At 41.3% G+C, this 20,474-nt stretch overlaps 1 protein-coding gene across 6 annotated transcripts in view; it reads right to left on the bottom strand.

Moving 5' to 3' along the window:
• INPP4B (inositol polyphosphate-4-phosphatase type II B) overlaps window positions 1-20,474 on the bottom strand; it is a 936,630-nt gene that overhangs the window by 299,033 nt on the left and 617,123 nt on the right. For all 6 annotated transcript variants that reach the window (XM_073604287.1, XM_073604305.1, XM_073604278.1 and 3 more), the window contains one exon: window positions 16,913-17,060. In XM_073604287.1, coding sequence (XP_073460388.1) covers window positions 16,913-17,060 — 148 coding nt within the window. The remainder of the gene's footprint in view (window positions 1-16,912; window positions 17,061-20,474) is intronic.

The raw sequence follows: 20,474 nt of genomic DNA on the forward strand, positions 1-20,474 counted from the left end.
AAAGAAATGGAAATCCAATTTATCACCTAATGTATCAGAAGTTATTGATATGGTGAAGCATCAATGGAGATTATGGACTCTTTGGCTTACAAATCGGTAACTGTTGAAATTGTTAAATGTTTAACAACATGGTATGATATGCTAAATATTTCCTGTTCTCTGTCTATTACACCCGACCAGACCACCTGGCTGACATAACATCTTAATGTTCCACTGTTCCAAAGTTTTATTATTTTATTTCTCTATGGTTTTATTATTTTACTATTCTTCTGTTCTCATTTCTGTTTTATACTCCTGGCATTTTCACCTGGATTGTTGTTATTTATATCCTATGTAACATGTACCACACATATAAGTATATAGGAACTATTTTCTGGTTCCCTTAAAGTTTGTTGTCTTGATCATCCTCTGGGGTACTATATACTCATTCTTCTACAGTAATGTATGTTATTATACTTTTCTCTAATAAAAACTAATGAAACGAAAAAAAAAGCTGACAAGTCTTATATTTTAGTGTTCTGAAATACTATTTTTTTTTAAATCTTCTACTAATTGTGCCCTCCCATCTTCTCAGTTGTCACCTAGGTGAGGACGATATCTGTAAAGCCCCTGCCTCTTGGGATACCCAAGTCACATATCCAAGGAGTCAGCAGTTAAATTGCACAACTCTTGCTGCACCTATAAACAAAATTACATTGGGCCAGCTCTCCCTGTCCATGTGTGAAATCTAGTGCTATGTCAACAGGGTGCATTGAATGTGGAAGAGACAGCTGCTTCCCAAAGGCATAAGAAACCAAGATGGCTGTGTGGGACAGAACCTGCATATGGAGGCCGGAAGTTAAGAAAAGGACAATGCTACATTCACTGGGCTTGTAAGTGAAATTATTCAAAAGAAAGTACTAGCACAGCTGAAATAGCTCTGGTTATTTTAATTTTGGAAGGTGCAAGGTCCACATTAAGTCAGTAAACATGATTTCTGGGTTCTTGGTTACTATGCAAACCTCCTATGCCATCCATCTCACCATCCATATTACTAGGAAAGTAAAAATATAATTGATACCAATGCCTAGTATCACTTAAATTACTTTCCTACTGCTATAGTTAACCGGTTCAATACAGGGCATTTTCACCCCCTTCCTTCCCAGACCAATTGTTAGTTTTCAGCGCTTTCGCACTTTAAACGACAATTGCGCGGTCACGCGACCCTGTACCCAAACATAATTGACGCCCTTTTTTCCCCACTAATAGAGCTTTCTTTTGGTGGTATTTGATCACCTCTGCGGTTTTTATTTTTTGCGCTATAAACAAAAGAAGAGCGACAATTTTGAAAAAAAAACACAATATTTTTAACTTTTTGCTATAATAAATATCCCAATTAAAAAAAAAAAAAAAAAATGTTTTCCTCAGTTTAGGCCGATATGTATTCTTCTACATATTTTTGGTAAAAAAATCGCAATAAGCGTATATTGATTGGTTTGCGCAAAAGTTATAGCGTCTACAAAATACGGGATAGATTTATGGCATTTAAAAAAAAAATTTATTTATTTATTTTTTTTACTAGTAATAGCAGTGATCTGCAATTTTTTTTTCCTGACTGCGACATTATGGTGGACACATCGGACACTTTTGACACATTTTTGGGACCATTCACTTTTATACAGCGATCAATGCTATAAAAGTGCATTGATTACTGTATAAATGTGACAGGCAGGGAAGGGGTTAACCACTAGGGGGAGACGAGGGGTTAAATGTGTTTCCTAGGGGAGTGATTCTAACTGTAGGGGGAGGGGACGCACAAGGGGAGGAGACCGATCGGTGTTCCTCTGTACTGGGAACACAGATCGGTCTCCTCTTACCTGACAGGACGTGGATCTGTGTGTTTACACACACAGATCCACAGTCCTGCTCGGTAACGGGCAATCGCGGGTGCCCGGTAGACATCGCGGCCGTCGGGCACACGCACCGGGTCCGAGCAATGCGGCAGGCGCGCGCCCCCTATACGGCTGGGAACCCCAGGACGTCATATGATGGCCGCCCAGGATGGGAGATCCCAAAAGTTAGGACATAATCTTAAAATTCTACATTTTTATTGCACAACACACATACAAAAAGTTGTATTTTTTATCAGTAGTTGTTACAACTGGAAATGGAACTTGTGCACATGATACTTTGTTTTACTGTAGTAGTTTTCATCATTCCTTTTTGTCTTGTTAAAAATTATACTTATTGTGAATTATTATGTGGCTGTTATATTTTGTACAGTCCTACCTCAATGGAAATGTTCATTTCCCTTATTTGGATGGCGGATACTTTCTTTCTTGTAATAACCCTAAGCGGCACACTTTTTTCTAAGGTGTCTGTATTATATTTTTAAAGATTTAAGTAGATTACCAAAGTCTATGCCACATTATACTTTATAATAGAGTAAGCCCTAGGTGTGGGGATTTTCTGATTAGTTTATGATACTGTATTTACCCTCCTTGTATTTAATCAGGAAGTCAAACCTCTGCTTTGTTACAAGTGGAAATGCTTGCTTGCTAACTGAATTACATGATGTAATTGCTGATGTTGGAGCTATTACGGCATAGAGCCACCTACGAGACCTATAACTGTAAACTCCCAAAGACAGAAATTAAAAGGAGGAAAGCCTATAAACTTTGCACAATGGAGTGCAAATACAGTAAAACCTTGGTTTGAGAGCATTTTGCAAGACAAGCAAAATGTTTTAATAAATTTTGACTTGATATACAAGCGATGTCTTGATATGCAAGTAGTGTCCTGTCACAACAGAGTAGTAAAGAGAAGAGAGGCACCTCTAAGTGTAGCAATGTGGTTACATTTAAAGAAGATACAACCTTTAGCAACATATTGCTACACTTTTTGGATTTTGCTTCTAATCCCCTTGTGGAGGCTTCCATTTGTGGATGGTCATTTTATGGTTACACAACCTATCACATTGCTATAATCTTTTTATATGGACTATAACCTGAAGGACCTATGAATAAATGGATGTGGAACAAATCATTTGAGTTTCCATGATTTCTTATGGGGAAATTCGCTTTGATATACAGTGGGGACGGAAAGTATTCAGACAACCTTAAATTTTTTCACTCTTTTTTATACTGCAGCCATTTGCTAAAATCATTTAAGTTCATTTCTTTCCTCATTAATGTACACACAGCACCCCATATTGACAGAAAAACACAGAATTGTTGACATTTTTGCAGATTTATTGAAAAAGAAAAACTGAAATATCACATGGTCCTAAGTATTCAGACCCTTTGCTCAGTATTTAGTAGAAGCACCCTTTTGATCTAATACAGCCATGAGTCTTTTTGGGAAAGATGCAACAAGTTTTTCACACCTGGATTTGGGGATCCTCTGCCATTCCTCCTTGCAGATCCTCGCCAGTTCTGTCAGGTTGGATGGTAAACGTTGGTGGACAGCAATTTTTAGGTCTCTCCAGAGATGCTCAATTGGGTTTAAGTCAGGGCTCTGGCTGGGCCATTCAAGAACAGTCACGGAGTTGTTGTGAAGCCACTCCTTCGTTATTTTAGCTGTGTGCTTAGGGTCATTGTCTTGTTGGAAGGTAAACCTTCGGCCCAGTCTGAGGTCCTGAGCACTCTGGAGAAGGTTTTCGTCCAGGATATCCCTGTACTTGGCCGCATTCATTTTTCCCTCGATTGCAACCAGTCGTCCTGTCTCTGCAGCTGAAAAACACCCCCACAGCATGATGCTGCCACCACCATGCTTCACTGTTGGGACTGTATTGGACAGGTGATGAGCAGTGTCTGGTTTTCTCCACGCATACCGCTTAGAATTAAGGCCAAAAAGTTCCATCTTGGTCTCATCAGACCAGAGAATCTTATTTCTCACCATCTTGGAGTCCTTCAGGTGTTTTTGAGGAAACTCCATGCGGGCTTTCATGTGTCTTGCACTGAGGAGAGGCTTCCGTCGGGCCACTCTGCCATAAAGCCCCGACTGGTGGAGGGCTACAGTGATGGTTGACTTTCTACAACTTTCTCCCATCTCCCGACTGCATCTCTGGAGCTCAGCCACAGTGATCTTTGGGTTCTTCTTTATCTCTCTCACCAAGGCTCTTCTCCCCCGATAGCTCAGTTTGGCCGGACGGACAGCTCTAGGAAGGGTTCTGGTCGTCCCAAACGTCTTCCATTTAAGGATTATGGAGGCCACTGTGCTCATAGAAACCTTAAGTGCAGCAGAAATGTTTTGTAACCTTGGCCAGATCTGTGCCTTGCCACAATTCTGTCTCTGAGCTCTTCAGGCAGTTCCTTTGACCTCATGATTCTCATTTGCTCTGACATGCACTGTGAGCTGTAAGGTCTTATATAGACAGGTGTGTGGCTTTCCTAATCCGGTTCAATCAGTATAATCAAACACAGCTGGACTCAAATGAAGGTGTTGAACCATCTCAAGGATGATCAGAAGAAATGGACAGCACCTGAGATAAATATATGAGTGTTACAGCAAAGGGTCTGAATACTTAGGAACATGTGATATTTCAGTTTTTCTTTTTTAATAAATCTGCAAAAATGTCAACAATTCTGTGTTTTTCTGTCAATATGGGGTGCTCTGTGTACATTAATGAGGAAAAAGAATGAACGTAAATGATTTTAGCAAATGGTTGCAATATAACAAAGAGTGAAAAATGTAAGGGGGTCTGAATACTTTCTGTTCCCACTGTACAAGTGCTTTGGATTACAAGCATGTTTCTTGAACAAATTATGCTTGCAATCCAAGGTTTTACTGTACAACATTATTTTTACTTTGATATATTAAACCTTTAGTTATTTTTTCTTTTGCAAAAACATAGTTTTGTTTAAAGTAGTACTTACATGGTAAATCACAATATTCACACAAAATAAAAATGTTCTACAAAAATCTTGGTCTGTATCTGGAGTGTTATGTTGTAATGCAAAACTGCAATATATAGATGCAGTCATTATCATTTTTACAATTTACATAGATTGCTCTTCTGTTGTGCTCTGAAGTAACTACTAATTACCCACATATTCTAGATTAAGAAGTACTCTTGTCTTTAGCATGAATGAGCACATGATTAATTTGAAGATTACTTAAGCCTTGGAGGAAAATAAAGTATTTACAATTTATCAGAAATGGCCTGTCAAGCTGCTGGAGAAAGTAACCTACATAACAACAGCAGCAGTAGAGGAATTATTTGACGCATGTGAAACTTCTTTATAGCCGCTAGACAAATGGCTGCCACGCAATCATAATTTTACCACTGACTTCTACACGCAAAGAAGGATTTGCATTCTGACATGAAAATTTCTTCCTTGGATAATACTCAGTTTACAATAACAAAAAAAATGAATATTAAAGTAAAATTCTACACACCATTGACAATTACTAATTCATTTGGAAAAGAATAGTTCCTGAAAACTCATCTCTTCAGGAAAGCCTATCACGTCTCTAAATAATCTTTTACCACTTCCATCAGCTCATTCCCCACAGTTACAACCTTTTGTACCACCTGCAGCACCCTATTAGATTGTAAGCTCTTCTGAGCAGGGCCCTCTTAATCCTCTTGTATTTTATTGTATTATAACTGTATTGTCTCCCTTTTATTTTGTAAAGCGCTGCGTAAACTGTTGGCGCTGTATAATAATAATAATAATACTGTCTGGTGTTATAGCTGACATTTAGATGTTGACATTGGATTACATTAGCCAATGCTACCTTTACTATCACTGTTAATAAAATGTAATTCAAGTCAAGATGATGCTAGTGTCTTTTTATTCAGTGCAGTAATTCACTGTCAATGTTATTATGATCGTTAGGAGGATGCTGATTATGTTTTGGGGATCAAGAACAAAAAAATAATTCTTCTTATGCCACCCCACACCAGTGTAGAAACTACCCTAAGAATTGGCCTTGCTGTAAAAAAATGCAATGATATGCACATGTCAAACAGGTGCAGAAAAATTACTCTTTGGGTGTCAGGGGTACCTTCCCACCATAACCCTATAGAGGTAATCTTGATGAAAGCAAGAATTGGCCTTGCTGTAAAAAATTGCAATGATATGCACCTATCAAACAGGTGCAGAATAATTGGTCTTTAGGTGTTTTTTGTGCCCATAAAACCTATACCAAAAACATTCTTTCAGATGAAATGATTGAACACCCTCAAAGCTAGGTAGCCTCGAAGTCCTGCAGAGATTCCACATCCCAAAAAGACTTAATCAGTGACACCGGCATCAGGGGCTTCATAGCTGGTAATCCAAAACTGATTCATTTTTATAAGAGTCAAATGGTCCATGGAGTCTGTGGACTGACGCGTCCTATGATCAGTAACGAAACCTCCTGCAGCACTGAATGCCCGTTCTGAAAGCACGTTGGATGCAGGGCAGCCCAACAACTCAATAGCATACTGGGCAAGTTCTGGCCAGTGGTCTATTCTCATGACCCAGTAAGTCAGTGGATCATCAGCTGGAAAGCTCTCCATCTCTGTTTTGGCTCCGAGGTAATCGTCCACCATGTGATGCAGACACTGCCGATGGGCTGTGGAAGCTGACAGCCCTGGGCGGCGCAGACTAAAAAGAATCCGAAATGCCTCACTTAGGCAGACGCCTTCTCCAACGCTCCTCTCTTGACCAACAGAAGACTCAAAACAACGTTTTCCACCACAATGTAATCTACTGGAGTCAGAAAAAACGTTCAAAAAAATCCTCTTTAACGTGTCCTCAAGAGATTTCATCTTCTGCACTCTCTATGGGGCTGAGATGAGTTCTGAGACCTTCCCCTTATAACGGTGATCAAGGAGGGTTGCCAACCAGTAATCATCCTTCTCCTTTATGCCACGTATCCTTGAGTCCTTTAGCTGGCTTTGAAGCATGAGGTCGCCCATGCGCCTCAAACTTGCCGAGGCTTGAGAAGCAGACTCCTCGGAGTCACTCAGGATGACAGCATCTGGAACTTCCTCCTCCCAGCCACGTAGTCACCCACCCTCTGCTGCATGTATAGGCGCTGGAGAATTCCCAAAGTTGACTTCCACCTGGTGGGCATGTCACCAATCAGACGGTTTACGGGCAGGTGGAATTCCTGCTGAATTCCCACTTGTTAGGCATGTGGTACCCAAATGATTGGTGTTTTTGCCATGTTTGATGTACTTGAGACACAGTTTGCAGATAGCAACAGTGCGATCTGCTGCAGATATGCTGAAAAAGGCCCAGACAGCTGAGCTTTGGGGAGTGGGCCGGGAGATAACAGCTGCAGAATGTGATGGAATAAGGTAGCTGCACTCTACTCTTTCTTGATGTCGGCCTCCTTGCAGTCGTGCCGCCTCACCTTCAGTTTCCTCCTCTGCTCTATCTGGCCAAGTTGCATCAGTAACCTCATCATCATCTCCATCTTCATCATTACCACTGGAGACAACTTGGCAATACGCTGCAGCTTGGGGAATATGAATGCCAATTTGTCTACCAGTGTTCCTCCCTCTCTCTAGGCTCATCTTTCTGTCATCCTCAACCTCAGAACCAACATCTGAATCCAGCAATGGCTGGGCATCATCAAGGAGCAAGTGGCTGATGCTGTGGTCAAATAACTCAGCTGACTCCTCAATGGGCGATGTTGGGACTATGGCAGGAATAGATGGACAAGGAGGCAGGTTTATCCACTCTGGCAACTGCAAGGGACTGCACACTTGTCTCTGCTTGCATGACAGAGGGTGAGGAGGATGAGGAAGGTTTAGTAAGCCAGTCCGCCACCTCCTCTGCCTGCTGTGGCTGGATAGCATGGGCAAACTCACTAAACAGAGGAAATGATGCCCTGCCTGAGGACTGACCACCACATCCACCTTTGCCTGTGGACACATTTGTTGCTGGCCCCCTTACAGTGCCAAAGAAACATCTGCCTCTCCTTGTTGAAAACTATATGGCATTAAACTGGCAGAAATGCACAGAAAACGATATGGCGTTAAACTGGCAGTAACGCACAAAACTATATGGCGTTAAACTGGCAGTAACGCCTGCAAAACTATATGGCGTTAAACTGGCAATAACGCCTGCAAAACTATATGGCGTTAAACTGGCAGTTATTTAAAAAAAAAGGAATGATACAGCGCTGCGCTAAAAAAACTAACTAAGGAAGCAGCCAACACACCCGTAGACTCAGGGAAAAATAACAACTAAAAATTCACAGTGTGGCGCTATTAAGTGAATACAGTATATAGAAAACTGAACATTGAATACCATCAAATAATGAAAATCTCACGTGAACGCTTGTGACAGTGACTAGTGAAAAACTATTACATATATGTGTTTAAAAAGATTAAACATCAAAGGACAAAATCAAATATAGAGTCCATAACACCAAGAAGAAAAGTCTGTGATAACAGTGTATAAGTAGTATGCAGTTGCTTTTCTTGTACATGCAGGAAGATCAATTAAACCCGGTAGCCTGGTAGATGAATGGACCATAAACGACCAGAGGTGCACAGAAATTTGAAAACGGTGCCAGGACAATCACCAGAAGATATGGAGGCTTACCAGAAGTAATGGCCTGAAATAGCATATGCCAAAACAGGTAAAAAAGGCTTGATGACCAATTGGTCTAGATGTATTGTCTGGTCAGATGTCATCACTGCACCAACGGAGGGAAGGGGGGGGAAGTAATCAGCACGACTTCCTCAATTTCCTCTTCCTCATCTCTCACATGTTATACGAATCCCTCGCTTGGCTCATGGTGGTGTGATTATTATTGAGGAAGTCGTGCTGATTACTTCCCCCCCCTTCCCTCCGTTGGTGCAGTGATGACATCTGACCAGACAATACATCTAGACCAATTGGTCATCAAGCCTTTTTGACCTGTTTTGGCATATGCTATTTTAGGCCATTACTTCTGGTAAGCCTCCATATCTTCTGGTGATTGTCCTGGCACCGTTTTCAAATTTCTGTGCACCTCTGGTCGTTTATGGTCCATTCATCTACCAGGCTACCGGGTTTAATTGATCTTCCTGCACGTACAAGAAAAGCAACTGCATACTACTTATACACTGTTATCACAGACTTTTCTTCTTGGTGTTATGGACTCTATATTTGATTTTGTCCTTTGATGTTTAATCTTTTTAAACACATATATGTAATAGTTTTTCACTAGTCACTGTCACAAGCGTTCACGTGAGATTTTCATTATTTGATGGTATTCAATGTTCAGTTTTCTATATACTGTATTCACTTAATAGCGCCACACTGTGAATTTTTAGTTGTTAAACTGGCAGTAACACACACAGAAGTAAATGGCGTTAAATTGGCAGTAATGCAATCAAATAGATGGTGTTCAACCGTCACTACACTGACGCTATCTGAACTGTCCCTACTCTAGCTATACACTAATGTCAAGATTACTGACACAGTCTCAGTACACTACACTGAAACTATATGAGCTGTCCCTACTCTACACTAATGTATGTATGAATGACACGGTCTCACTACACACTATACACTAATGTCAAGATTACTGACACAGTCTCAGTACACTACAGTGAAACTATCTGAGCTGTCCCTACTCTAGTTGCACACTATGCAAAGCTGAATGATGGTCCTCCTCACTACACTCACACTATCCCTGACACTAAACTAATATTCTACACTGACAATTGAAGCAAAATAGCACAATATAGCACACTAATAGCACTGAACAGAGCCCTGTTCTATCTCTGTTCTATCTCTCTCCATGCTGAAATCCCACTGAAAATGGCTGCCATTGAAAGAATATTTTTATACTGTGGAGCGGGAATGAGCCATGATTGGATAAAGTCATGATGACAGTCATGGGCATCTGCAGAACTTTTTTCAGGGGGGGCATCATTTTAGGGTCACCCATGCACCGCCCCTTTTCGACAATGTCATTATCACTTTATCATGGTCAGAGACTGCAGAGGTATTACAGTCCCTAGGATACGTAATGGATAATGGCTGATCCCTGGCTGGAGGATCGCTCACTCTGGGTTCCCCAGCGGCGACTCTGGTCAGTATTGTAGCATGTCTGTACCCTGGTAGTGGCTCAGTCTTGCTCTCTCTGGTGGGGCTGGGCAGAGTGGCTCTCTCTGGCTTCTGCCCAGCACACTCCTCGTTCTTTGTCCTGTAGCACTCTCTCCCTCAGCTTTTTTCCAGGCTGCAGTCTGTCAATCTCTCTCTTGATCGAGCTGTAGCCTCCTCCTTGTGGAGCTGTAGCCTCCTCCTTGTGGAACGGCTGAACCGTTCACCCATCCCTAATACCGCCAATCTTTGAAACTACATGTCCCATGATGCTCTCCGCTTCTAGTCTCCTTTGATTGGCCCTCAGTTGTGGCCAATAGGGAAGGAATGGAGCAGGCAGGAAGTTGAGCGGGGAACTGGTGAGAGCTGTCGTCTCTTCTTCCTGACAGGAAAAAGGGGGGGCAAGCGGGGAAAACCTCTGACAGCCCACAGCTCGCCTTTCTCCTGTCACAGCGCTGCCGAGTTCTCTGCTGCACTGAGCAGGGAAAAGAGCCAAAGTCACACTACACTGATGGAGGGCTTGACAGCACCTTGATGGTGTCACCCCACTAGTGGGTGGTAACCAGGTGCAGGCTGCCCGCACCCCAATAGCAACGCAACTTTGCTGAATTTAAGATCCGATCCCTGATTCCAGGGGGGGCACTTGATCCCCCTTGCCCCTACCTGCGGATGCCCATGATGACAGTGTCCAGTCATGACTCTGATAGTGCTCTGTGCCCTGATTGGCTGAAGCTTTCACCGCTTCAGCCATCAGGACTTGCAATGCACGGTTCAGTGCCGCAATGCATTGTGGACGGTTCTTATGCTCCGGCTGAACCGTTCACCCATCCCTAATACACACTACCTCGCATATAGCAAGAAAAGCAGGGAAGGGCATTATAATTATAATCCAAATACCCCTAGGTTTGTGCAGTATATTGCTATATACACACACACACACACACACACACACACATACACACGCACACACACACACACACACACACTCACACACACACGCATACAGTCTTCCTTGCAGCACTCCGCCCCACCTGCACATGATCTCCCTACCTGCAGATTCAGAGTGAGAGAGAAATGCTTCCACATTTTCTCTTCTAAGCAGAGCCCTCAGTGGTAGATCTTTCCCATCTCCCCACCAGCACACAGAGCAATAATGCTAATGCGAATGTGATTAGGGTGTGCCCAGGCACATCTGGCACATGCCTATGCAAATACCATTTTTGAGCATTTCTTATCATAGCAAACACAGGTTTAGAACCTGTAAAACATACTTCCACCGTGCTTGTTGTAGCATCCATAGTGGCTTATGAAATTATTGCATGAATAGTGCCGTGCAGTGATATATACCATATACAGTAAATGTGTCTACCAATCATAAACCAACACTCTAGTCCAATATTATCAAAAAAACAAACTAAAACATATACAGTATGTGCTTCTTCATGAGCAAAAACATTGAAGAAGTGAAGACAGTGAAGAAAAACACCACTGATGAGATCACATTGCCCTTCCTTTCTTAAAAATGTTCACACTACTGATTGACAGCACAGGGCAAAGCAAGAGCCCTCATGGCTGCCCCTTCTCCTCCTCACTAGTGCTGCTGTGCTGTGACAAAAAGCAACATTTTTGTTTCTTATTTTGGATATAGTAAGGAAGAGCGTTTTAATCCCTATACATTTTTTTCACTCATCTGTGTCCCATTGGGGAAACACTTCCTGTTTCATACCCAAAACAGGATGTGGGATTATATGCCTCCATACCGAGGGAATCCCTGATTGTTAACAGAGTTAGTGTCCGCATTGAAAGATTTCCCCTCTATTCCTGGTCTGGTAACAACCTACAAATTTGTGATTTTCTTTCACTGTCACTCTATTTGACAAGTGGAAACAGGACAAATATAGGTTGAATCTCCCTAATGGGGATACAGACCACAATAAAAACTTGACAGGGGTTCAAATTCCTCTCCACTCTATCCAAAACTAAAAAAGTTTTGCCTTTAGTTGTACTTTAATTTAGGCAGGTGTTAAAGCCAAACTCCAGAAATGCAGCTACTTTCTAAAGTGCTGGCTTTTATGGGTAAAGTCCAGTGAGGAGCATTTCACCTCTGGGATTTTTCTTTAACCACTTGCTTACTGGGCACTCTAACCCCCCTCCTGCCCAAACCAATTTTCAGCTTTCAACACTGTCACACTTTGAATGAAAATTGCACGGTCATGCTACACTGTACTCAAATTACATTTTTATCATTTTTTTCGCCAGAAATAGAGCTTTTTTTTGGTGGTATTTGATCACCTCTGGGTTTTTTATTCTTTGTTAAAAAAATGAAAAACGTCCGAAAATTTTGAAAAAAAATACAAAACCATTTCATATTTTGTTATAAAATTTTGCAAACAGGTAATTTTTCTCCTTCAATTATGTACGCTGATGAGGCTGCACTGATAGGCTGCACTGATGGGCACCGATAGGCTGCATTGACAGCCACTGAGAGGCGGCACTGGTGGGCACTGAGAGGTAGCACTGAGGGGTTGCACTAACGGGCACTGATGGGTGGCACTGAAGGGCACGAATAGGTGGCACTGATAGGTGGCACTGATGGGCACTGATAGATGGCAGTCATGGGCACTGTAGGGTGGCAGTGATGGACAGTGAAGGGCACTGGTAGGTGACACTGATAGGCAGCACTGTTAGGTGGCACTGATGAGGCATTGATTGGCACCACTGGTGGGCATTGATAGGTGACACTCCTGGGCATTGATAGTTGCCACTTATTGGTGGCACTGATTTACATTGGTGGGCACTGATATGCACTGTGTGGGCACTGGCAGGTGACACTGGCAGGTGGTACTGGTTGGCACAGATGAGGCGGCTGTGCCTCTTCCTCTTCGGGACCGAAGTCCCTTAGACAGAAGCCAGTGATCAGCTTGTTTTATCCACACTCTGTCAGCATGAGGAGAAAAAAAATGATTACCGATCTTCTGTTTACATCACGTGATCAGCTGTCATTGGCTGAGAGCTGATCATGTGGTAAGGGGCCGGGATCGGCCCTTACGCTAATCTGTGATCACCCGAGTCTCATTGACTCGGTGATCACATCGCAGGGGACACGCGGGGAGCGTGCAAAGGGGAGGACGTCTATTGACGGCCTCCCGGCAATGTAGGTCCACGCTGTAGCTGTCATTCGGCTATAGCGTGGATGGGAAGCGGTTAATTCACAACTGACAGTTTTACTGAGAGCCAAGAGTACAGCTATCACTATACTCCCGGCACTCTGGTGGACACTGGTTTCTCACACAGCAGCAAGTCTTCCCATCCTCCCCTTCCCTGTTTATTCACAGAAAGCTTTGTATTCTCTAATGGGTTCATTTAATACAAAGCTCTCTGTGACTGGGCAGAAGGAGGGGAGGGGCAGCAACTCTGTAGCTAATGGAGAGGAGACCAGAAGGTCCAGCGTTGGAGCATCAAAATAATAGTGATAGCTATGCTCCCGTGGTTAGTACAAATGTAAATTGTAAATTGAAGCGATAAGTCCACGAGGTGGCATACACCACCTTGGACTTAACCCATACCCATAGTATTCTAGCACATTTTAGAAAGTGACAGAATTCCTGGAGTTTAGCTTTAATAATAAACCCAGTGCTTTTGATCTCTTATTTTTAGAGTCCCATTCTACCTCAAAAAAATTCTAAAATTAAATGCTGGCTAATCCACTATGAAATTATTATTTTCCATAGTCTATAATTGATAAGCAAAATTATAAATTGTATATGGCCCCTAGCAGGGGTCAAAAGGTTGCATATGAAATTAACAATGTCTAAATGGTTGCCTTCTTCTGATCTCTGTCTTAAAACGTGGAGACCTCTGATGAAGAATGTGCTAGCATGTTTATGTTCATTAGAGATAAAAGTAAATATGTCCGTATTTGTCTGTGTATAGAGAAATGACATAACTAAACTGTAATATTCAGCAGTAATACATTATATGCTCCAAAGCACAAGAAGCAATTAAGATCAAGTGATTCATTGTTACCTTCAGGGAAAATCAACCTTTTAAAGCACTTGAAATGTGGAGCACAGCAAAACCCTACAGAAAGCTGAAAATAAATCTTTTTTTTTTTTTTTTTTTTTTTAATGTTTATATGCAAAATAAAAAAATAAACATTTGCAGTATTCACATGATTTTTTTTATCAGTAATAAAGAAGGCTGGGGATGCAGCATATCAAGTTTTGTTGACTCTGGCCACAGATTTAACAGCATGCTGACTGCTAAAGATAATGACAGGCTAATGATAAACACATTATCATGGCTCATGTTTTAGATATTATTGCAAAACCATCATAAGTTACAAGAGTATGCAACCTAAGGCTAGCATTTTTTCCTACTCACCCTCTGATGAATCTGAGCCTTTTCACGGTGTGTGTTCTATAACATTTTTAGCGATCAGCTTGCATCACATTTGGATATGCAGAAGATAAGAGCTCCTATTTAATACCGTACTTGAGATTCAGCAATGATGATATACACAGTGAATTAACCAAATGAAACCAATTAAATATAAGACTGATATTATTATGGTACACTGATGTGATTGTTTGCTATGGCTTCTTGCATACAGGACAATACAACTACTAAAAACAGAAGACTAGTACTAATTGCATTTCTGGATGACAAGACATTGTTGTAAGTCTCCATGTCCATGTCCTCAATACACAAAGTTTCCTGAACTTTAGAGGTGAATGACTATCAATGTATGCCATATGTTAAAAAAAAATTCCAGTCAATAGGGTAGACTTTCAGGAAGTGTAAAACAAGTCTGTCTCAGGCACACCAAACCACCCCATCAAGTAAGAAAGCAACAAAACCAAAGCAGATCTAGATTTGGTGAGATGGAAATTACATCCATAGGAACTACAATCAATTTTCCTCACCCCTTCACAACTAGCAGAAGTCTTGTTAGTCCTCCTATATATTATCACAGCCACCAGCCATGCTATAGACTACCATGGAGAAAGACAATGTTCCAAAAATGCAGACAGATGAAGTGATTAAAACATATATTTGAACTCAATTGTCGTCCTAGTGGTAGAAGTATTTGTGAAATCTCTTTTTTTTAAATTTCAGAAATGTAGATGATCCTGTTATGTGGTTTCTGGTGTACTGTCAAGTTTGGCTAAACAATAAACATAAAATGTATGCAAACATTTTTTGGTGTTGGATACAGTGAGTTGGCCCCTTTGTCATTTTTTTTTCCCGCTATCTGTGTACCTGCTGGGTAAATTCATCTTTTTGGATTGGCCCTAGGGAAATCCAATGTTTTTGAGCTGTCTCCATGGCAAAGGGTGAAGATAAATCATCCAATGGCGACAAATACACTATTTTGTCAAAAGTATTGGGACACCTGCCTTTACACGCACATGAATTTTGATGGCATCTCAGTCTTAGTCCGTAGGGTTCAATATTGAGTTGGCCCACCCTTTGCAGCTATAACTGCTTCAACACTTCTGGCAAGGCTGTCTACAAGGTGTGTGTCTAGCAGAATGTTAGTCAAGTTCCTCCACCCCAAACTCGCATATCCATGTCTTTATGGACCTTGCTTTTTGAACTGGTCCAAATCATTTAACGGAGGGGGGATTTTGGTGTGGGGTTGTTTTTCAGGGGTTGGACTTGGCCCCCTAGTTCCAGTGAAGGGAACTCTGAAGGAACTTTGTGGGAACAGTTTGGGGATGGCCCCTTACTTTTCAACATGACTGCTCACCAGTGCGCAAAGCAAGGTCCATAAAGACATGAATGAGCGAGTTTGGGGTGAAGGAACTTGACTGGCCTGCACAGAATCCTGACCTCAACCCAATAGAACAACTTTGGGATAAATTTAGTGCGGAGACTGGGAGCCAGGCCTTCTCGTTCAAAATCAGTGCCTGACCTCACAAATACGCTTCTGAAAGAATGGTCAAATATTCCCATAGACACACTCCTAAACCTTGTGGAAAGCCTTCCCAGAAGAGTTGAAGCTGTTATATCTACAAAGGATGGGCCTACTTAGTATTGAACCCTACGGACTAAGGCTGGGATGCTTGTAAAGGCATCATATGAGTGTAAAGGCAGGCATTCCAATATAGTGTATCTAAGATGGGAATTGCTTTTAATTTGGGGATATTTCTTCTTATTTCCAGTTGCTTCTCCAAGAAAAGAAGTGTCAAGAAAACTCCCCAGAGGGACACAGATGGCCAGAAAAAAACATAATAGGTAACATAACCCTTTCCTACTCTATCAAAAAGGGTTAATTGGGTCTGTGCCATGTTGGACATTTCATACTGTGCGCAAACACAGACCACTGCCTCCTCATATCCCAAGGCACCCGGTCAGTTACTTCTAAACCAGAGTTTATGAAGAAACAGCTATTTCCATATGCTTATCTTTGGCCGATATTTTGTTTGCCTCTTCAAGAACTGCACACGCCCCCAAGCCTGGTTACAAATTACAATATGAGCATCTAAAAATACTGTAAACTTCAAAGTTGTGAGTCTCAATTCGTTGACGTGTTAAAACCTGCATCCAGCAAATAAATGAGAAATGAGAACTTGGTTCTCCTATATTAAAATAAATGAGCATGACCACAAGAATTTCAGCTTTGCTTTGCACATCTAATTGGGATCAATTAAAAGTTGGCTGAGCAAGCACTTTAATTCAGTTCTTGCCAAGAGGAAGAGTGTTGCCTTGGGAATGAAATACTCCGCAATACATTTCAATGCTATGTGCCATGACAGTAAGCTGTGGAAGGATTTGGAGAGTCTGCCTTATGGTAAATGATTGCAAGGCAATTAGGAATGAAAACATCCTGGTAGCTAATCATTTCAGCTGCCTTGAATAACATGACACTGTTCACTTGCTTTTTTTACCTTCTGGTGTCTTCTATTAAATAGAGGGTTAGCAGTTGCTTTGGGATATGGAAAGACATGATGCTCTCTGACATCTGCTCCCGAACACAGATCCACTTGTTGTCAGATGCGGGGAATCGATAGAACTTGTAGATTGGATTCTTTAACACTGGTGGGTGAAACAGAGGAAAAGTTTAGCATTTCTTTAGAGAATATCAGTGTTACACTAAAGATTGTTAGTAACTATGGAGGACATTTTTCAACCAAATTAGCGACATAATCAGTAGCGTCAGCAAAGTCTCTGCGACAGGTTTGCAAACCTGTGCATCTGTACCCAGGGCAGCAAAGTGCAACAGTTGGCAAAGTTCAAAGACAGATTTATTACTGAAGACAAGACAGCTTTCCACTCTGGGCACATGCATACTTGAGAAGTGGTCAGGGTCATGTTTCATTCAGTCACACATGCAACTTTACAGCAGCCAAAAGGGGAATTTATGATTTAGGCTATACGTTTGTAATTAATCTCTCTTTGGACTAGGGTTGCCACCTCATCCCTTTGAAACCGAACACATATTATATACACAGGTTCTGTGGCTGATTAAGTTGTTAATTAAACTCACTTGGTGCCTTATCTGCATTAAATTAGCCTCAGAACCTGTGCAATTCATATGTGTTCGGGTTTAAAGGGATGAGGTGGCAAATCTACTCTCGACTTATCTTCCTGCTCCTGTTTAGAATTGCTTTACTTTGTGACAGCACTGAGTAATAGAAAAACATGAACATTTATGTTGCTCTACAAAGTTTTTGATCCAATGGGCACAATATTTAACACATTACGTTGGCATGGGAAGCAATGCAAAATGAAGTCCTTTGTAATAACAAATGTAGGATTAACCACTTCAGCCTCGGAAGATTTGGCTGCTCAATGACCGAGCCATTTTTTGCGATAGAGCACTGCGTCGCTTTAACTGACAATTGCACTGTCGTGCGATGTTGTATCCAAACAAAATTGATGTCCTTTTCTCCCCACAAATAGGGCTTTCTTTTGGTGGTTTTTGGTCATCTCTGCGGTTTGTACTTTTTGCTATAATAATCCACAACTACGGCGGCTGGTCGGGAAGGGGTTAATAATCGATAAGACCTCATTCACCCAGACATACTTAAGCATACACCTGTGCTAGGTCCAAGCTTTCCCACACAGGGATGCACAGGTATTTTATGCATCATCGTGCAGGCAGTCCCATTCATGTCAATTGGGATGCAGCAACTGCACGGACACAGCTGATGCTCCCAATTGACTGTGTTGGGGTCCATCCGCAAGCACCCACACCCATATGGCTGTCATATTTAGAGCAGTGGCTGTGTTTGTGTAGCTACTGCACCCCAACTGACAAGAATGGGACTGTCTACAAAGGGATGCACGGAACACCTGCGCATCCCTGTGCGGGCACGCATGGCCCTTGCACAGACGCACGCTTAAGCACGTCGATGTGGACAAGGCCTACTTGTTATTGACTTTGCAGGAAATACTACCACTTAGATTAAAAAAGTTTGGGAGGGGTTTATGTCAGCAGCTGAGATTATTCAAAAGAGCTCAGGCTAATCAGCTATTCTGAGATTCAATTTAAAGGACACCTAAAAATGAGAAAAATAAAAACTGCTAGTGCTGTCCTTTTCTTGAAAACACTAGTTTACCGCATCTTATGCCGACAGTTTCACCTTAATATTTTCTAAATCACTGGTCAAGACAAATATGCAAATTAGGAATTCTGACTTCAGGTCAGAAAAGCCAGATAGCTATTTTTTTCCAAAGGATATTTGCATATTTCTCTGATAAAGGGTTTCTTTAAAAATGCTTTCAAGACACAGAGCTGCCCAAAGCCAGAGAAGGACCGGGTTTGCAATCTTACTAAAGCACTGCAATCAATCGTAATGGTTGGAAAAGTTGATCAGTGGATATCCAAGTGGGTAAATGTTGATTGGTTGATGCTCAAATGGAGAACCCCTAACTAACTCTTACTAACGGCTTTTTTACCCTCTTTCTGGAAATGAAAATCCCACAAAACCCAAAATAACCTCATGAATGTTCATCTGCTTGATTTTAAGTCCTAAAATGTAATAATCCTCAACTTCCCCCCTAATCCCAACCAAGGAAAACACAGATTTCAACAAAAAGCTACATTTTCCTGTATTTCTTCACAAATTGTCCACTTCCTTCCCGCCCCTGATCAACTGTTTACATTTAGAGAGGCAGCATCATAGGCATATATCATACTAGTCACTAATAATGTTGTAAAGCGCTGCGTAAACTGTCGGCGCTATACAAATCCCGTATAATAATAATAATAATAGAACTAAACAAACTAAATGCATAAATAATTACACTATATCACCCATGGGGCAAAACATCCTTATAAGCTTTCATGCACATTCTAGTGACCAAAACAGATTGATTCAATTTGACAGCAGGTATATCTGAATAAGGAAACAGTTTGATCTCTATAAAGTGACTGCCACATAAATGACCACACTTAGACATTTAGTGCTCTTTATGGATAAAAGCAAAACTACACACCCCAAAGCTACACACAGTGTGGAAGGACCTATAATTACTTCAGGGTTTATGCTTAGGGTAGCCGGTTAAGAGGAGACAACACCAAACTACAACAATTAATTTGTAAACAGCAACAGAAATGAAGGATGAGGAGGTACAGGCACCGCTCAAAGGAAAGATTTTCTGCAAACTAAAAAACATGATCCTGTTTCAGTATTTTGCTTCATCGACTGTACAGCTCAACAGTTATGTATTTCAAGCTGACAATATGTTGCTTATAGTAGTGAGTCTGGTTTCATTTAAAATGAATGAGCTCATCCACTTACACATCATATTTGGATGCAAGGAGGATTAGAGACTTTAGAAAAGAGAAACATTATTAATGTGGGACTTAAACATAAACACCAATAGAGGCCATGCCTCCAGGTGAGAGATGTGCTAATAGATGGTCAGACTGTGTTTACAACTACTCTTTCGAATCCATGAATACCCTAGCAAATTTTATCTGGCTTTACAAGCTTGCCACATAAAAGAGTTTATGAATACCAGATAGGCTGTCCACTTTGCAAGGGAATTTTCCATTAGTTTAGTGAATGTGGCAAAAATTAACTTTGCAAAGAATACCTAATTGTGTGCAAGGAGCATTAAAAAACAGTATTTTTGCTTACACATGATTGGATGATGGAAGCCTGCAAAGCTTCACCTCATTTACTAAGGTAGGGGCAAATTCTCTTGCAAAGTACAAATCCTCTTGCAAAATAAAAAAGTCTATTTGTCTACAGTAAATTCATTCCCAGATCGTGCTTTAGGCCACGAGAAACAGAGAACCCTTGCAAGTCATTGCTATTCTGCATTCTGCCAAGTCATATCAACATATCAACATTTATTAAGGGATATGAGTGTATGTGTTATGCAGCAACTAACAATATATACTTTAACATTCTAAAATACCTAAAGTCCTCTGCTTCCTGCCCTAACAATACACCCTACATCTGTCCAAGCGTTCCTCACATGCATAAACCTGATTTA

The sequence above is a fragment of the Aquarana catesbeiana genome, linkage group LG01 (genome assembly GCF_042186555.1).
Source record: "Aquarana catesbeiana isolate 2022-GZ linkage group LG01, ASM4218655v1, whole genome shotgun sequence".
Taxonomy (NCBI): domain Eukaryota; kingdom Metazoa; phylum Chordata; class Amphibia; order Anura; family Ranidae; genus Aquarana; species Aquarana catesbeiana.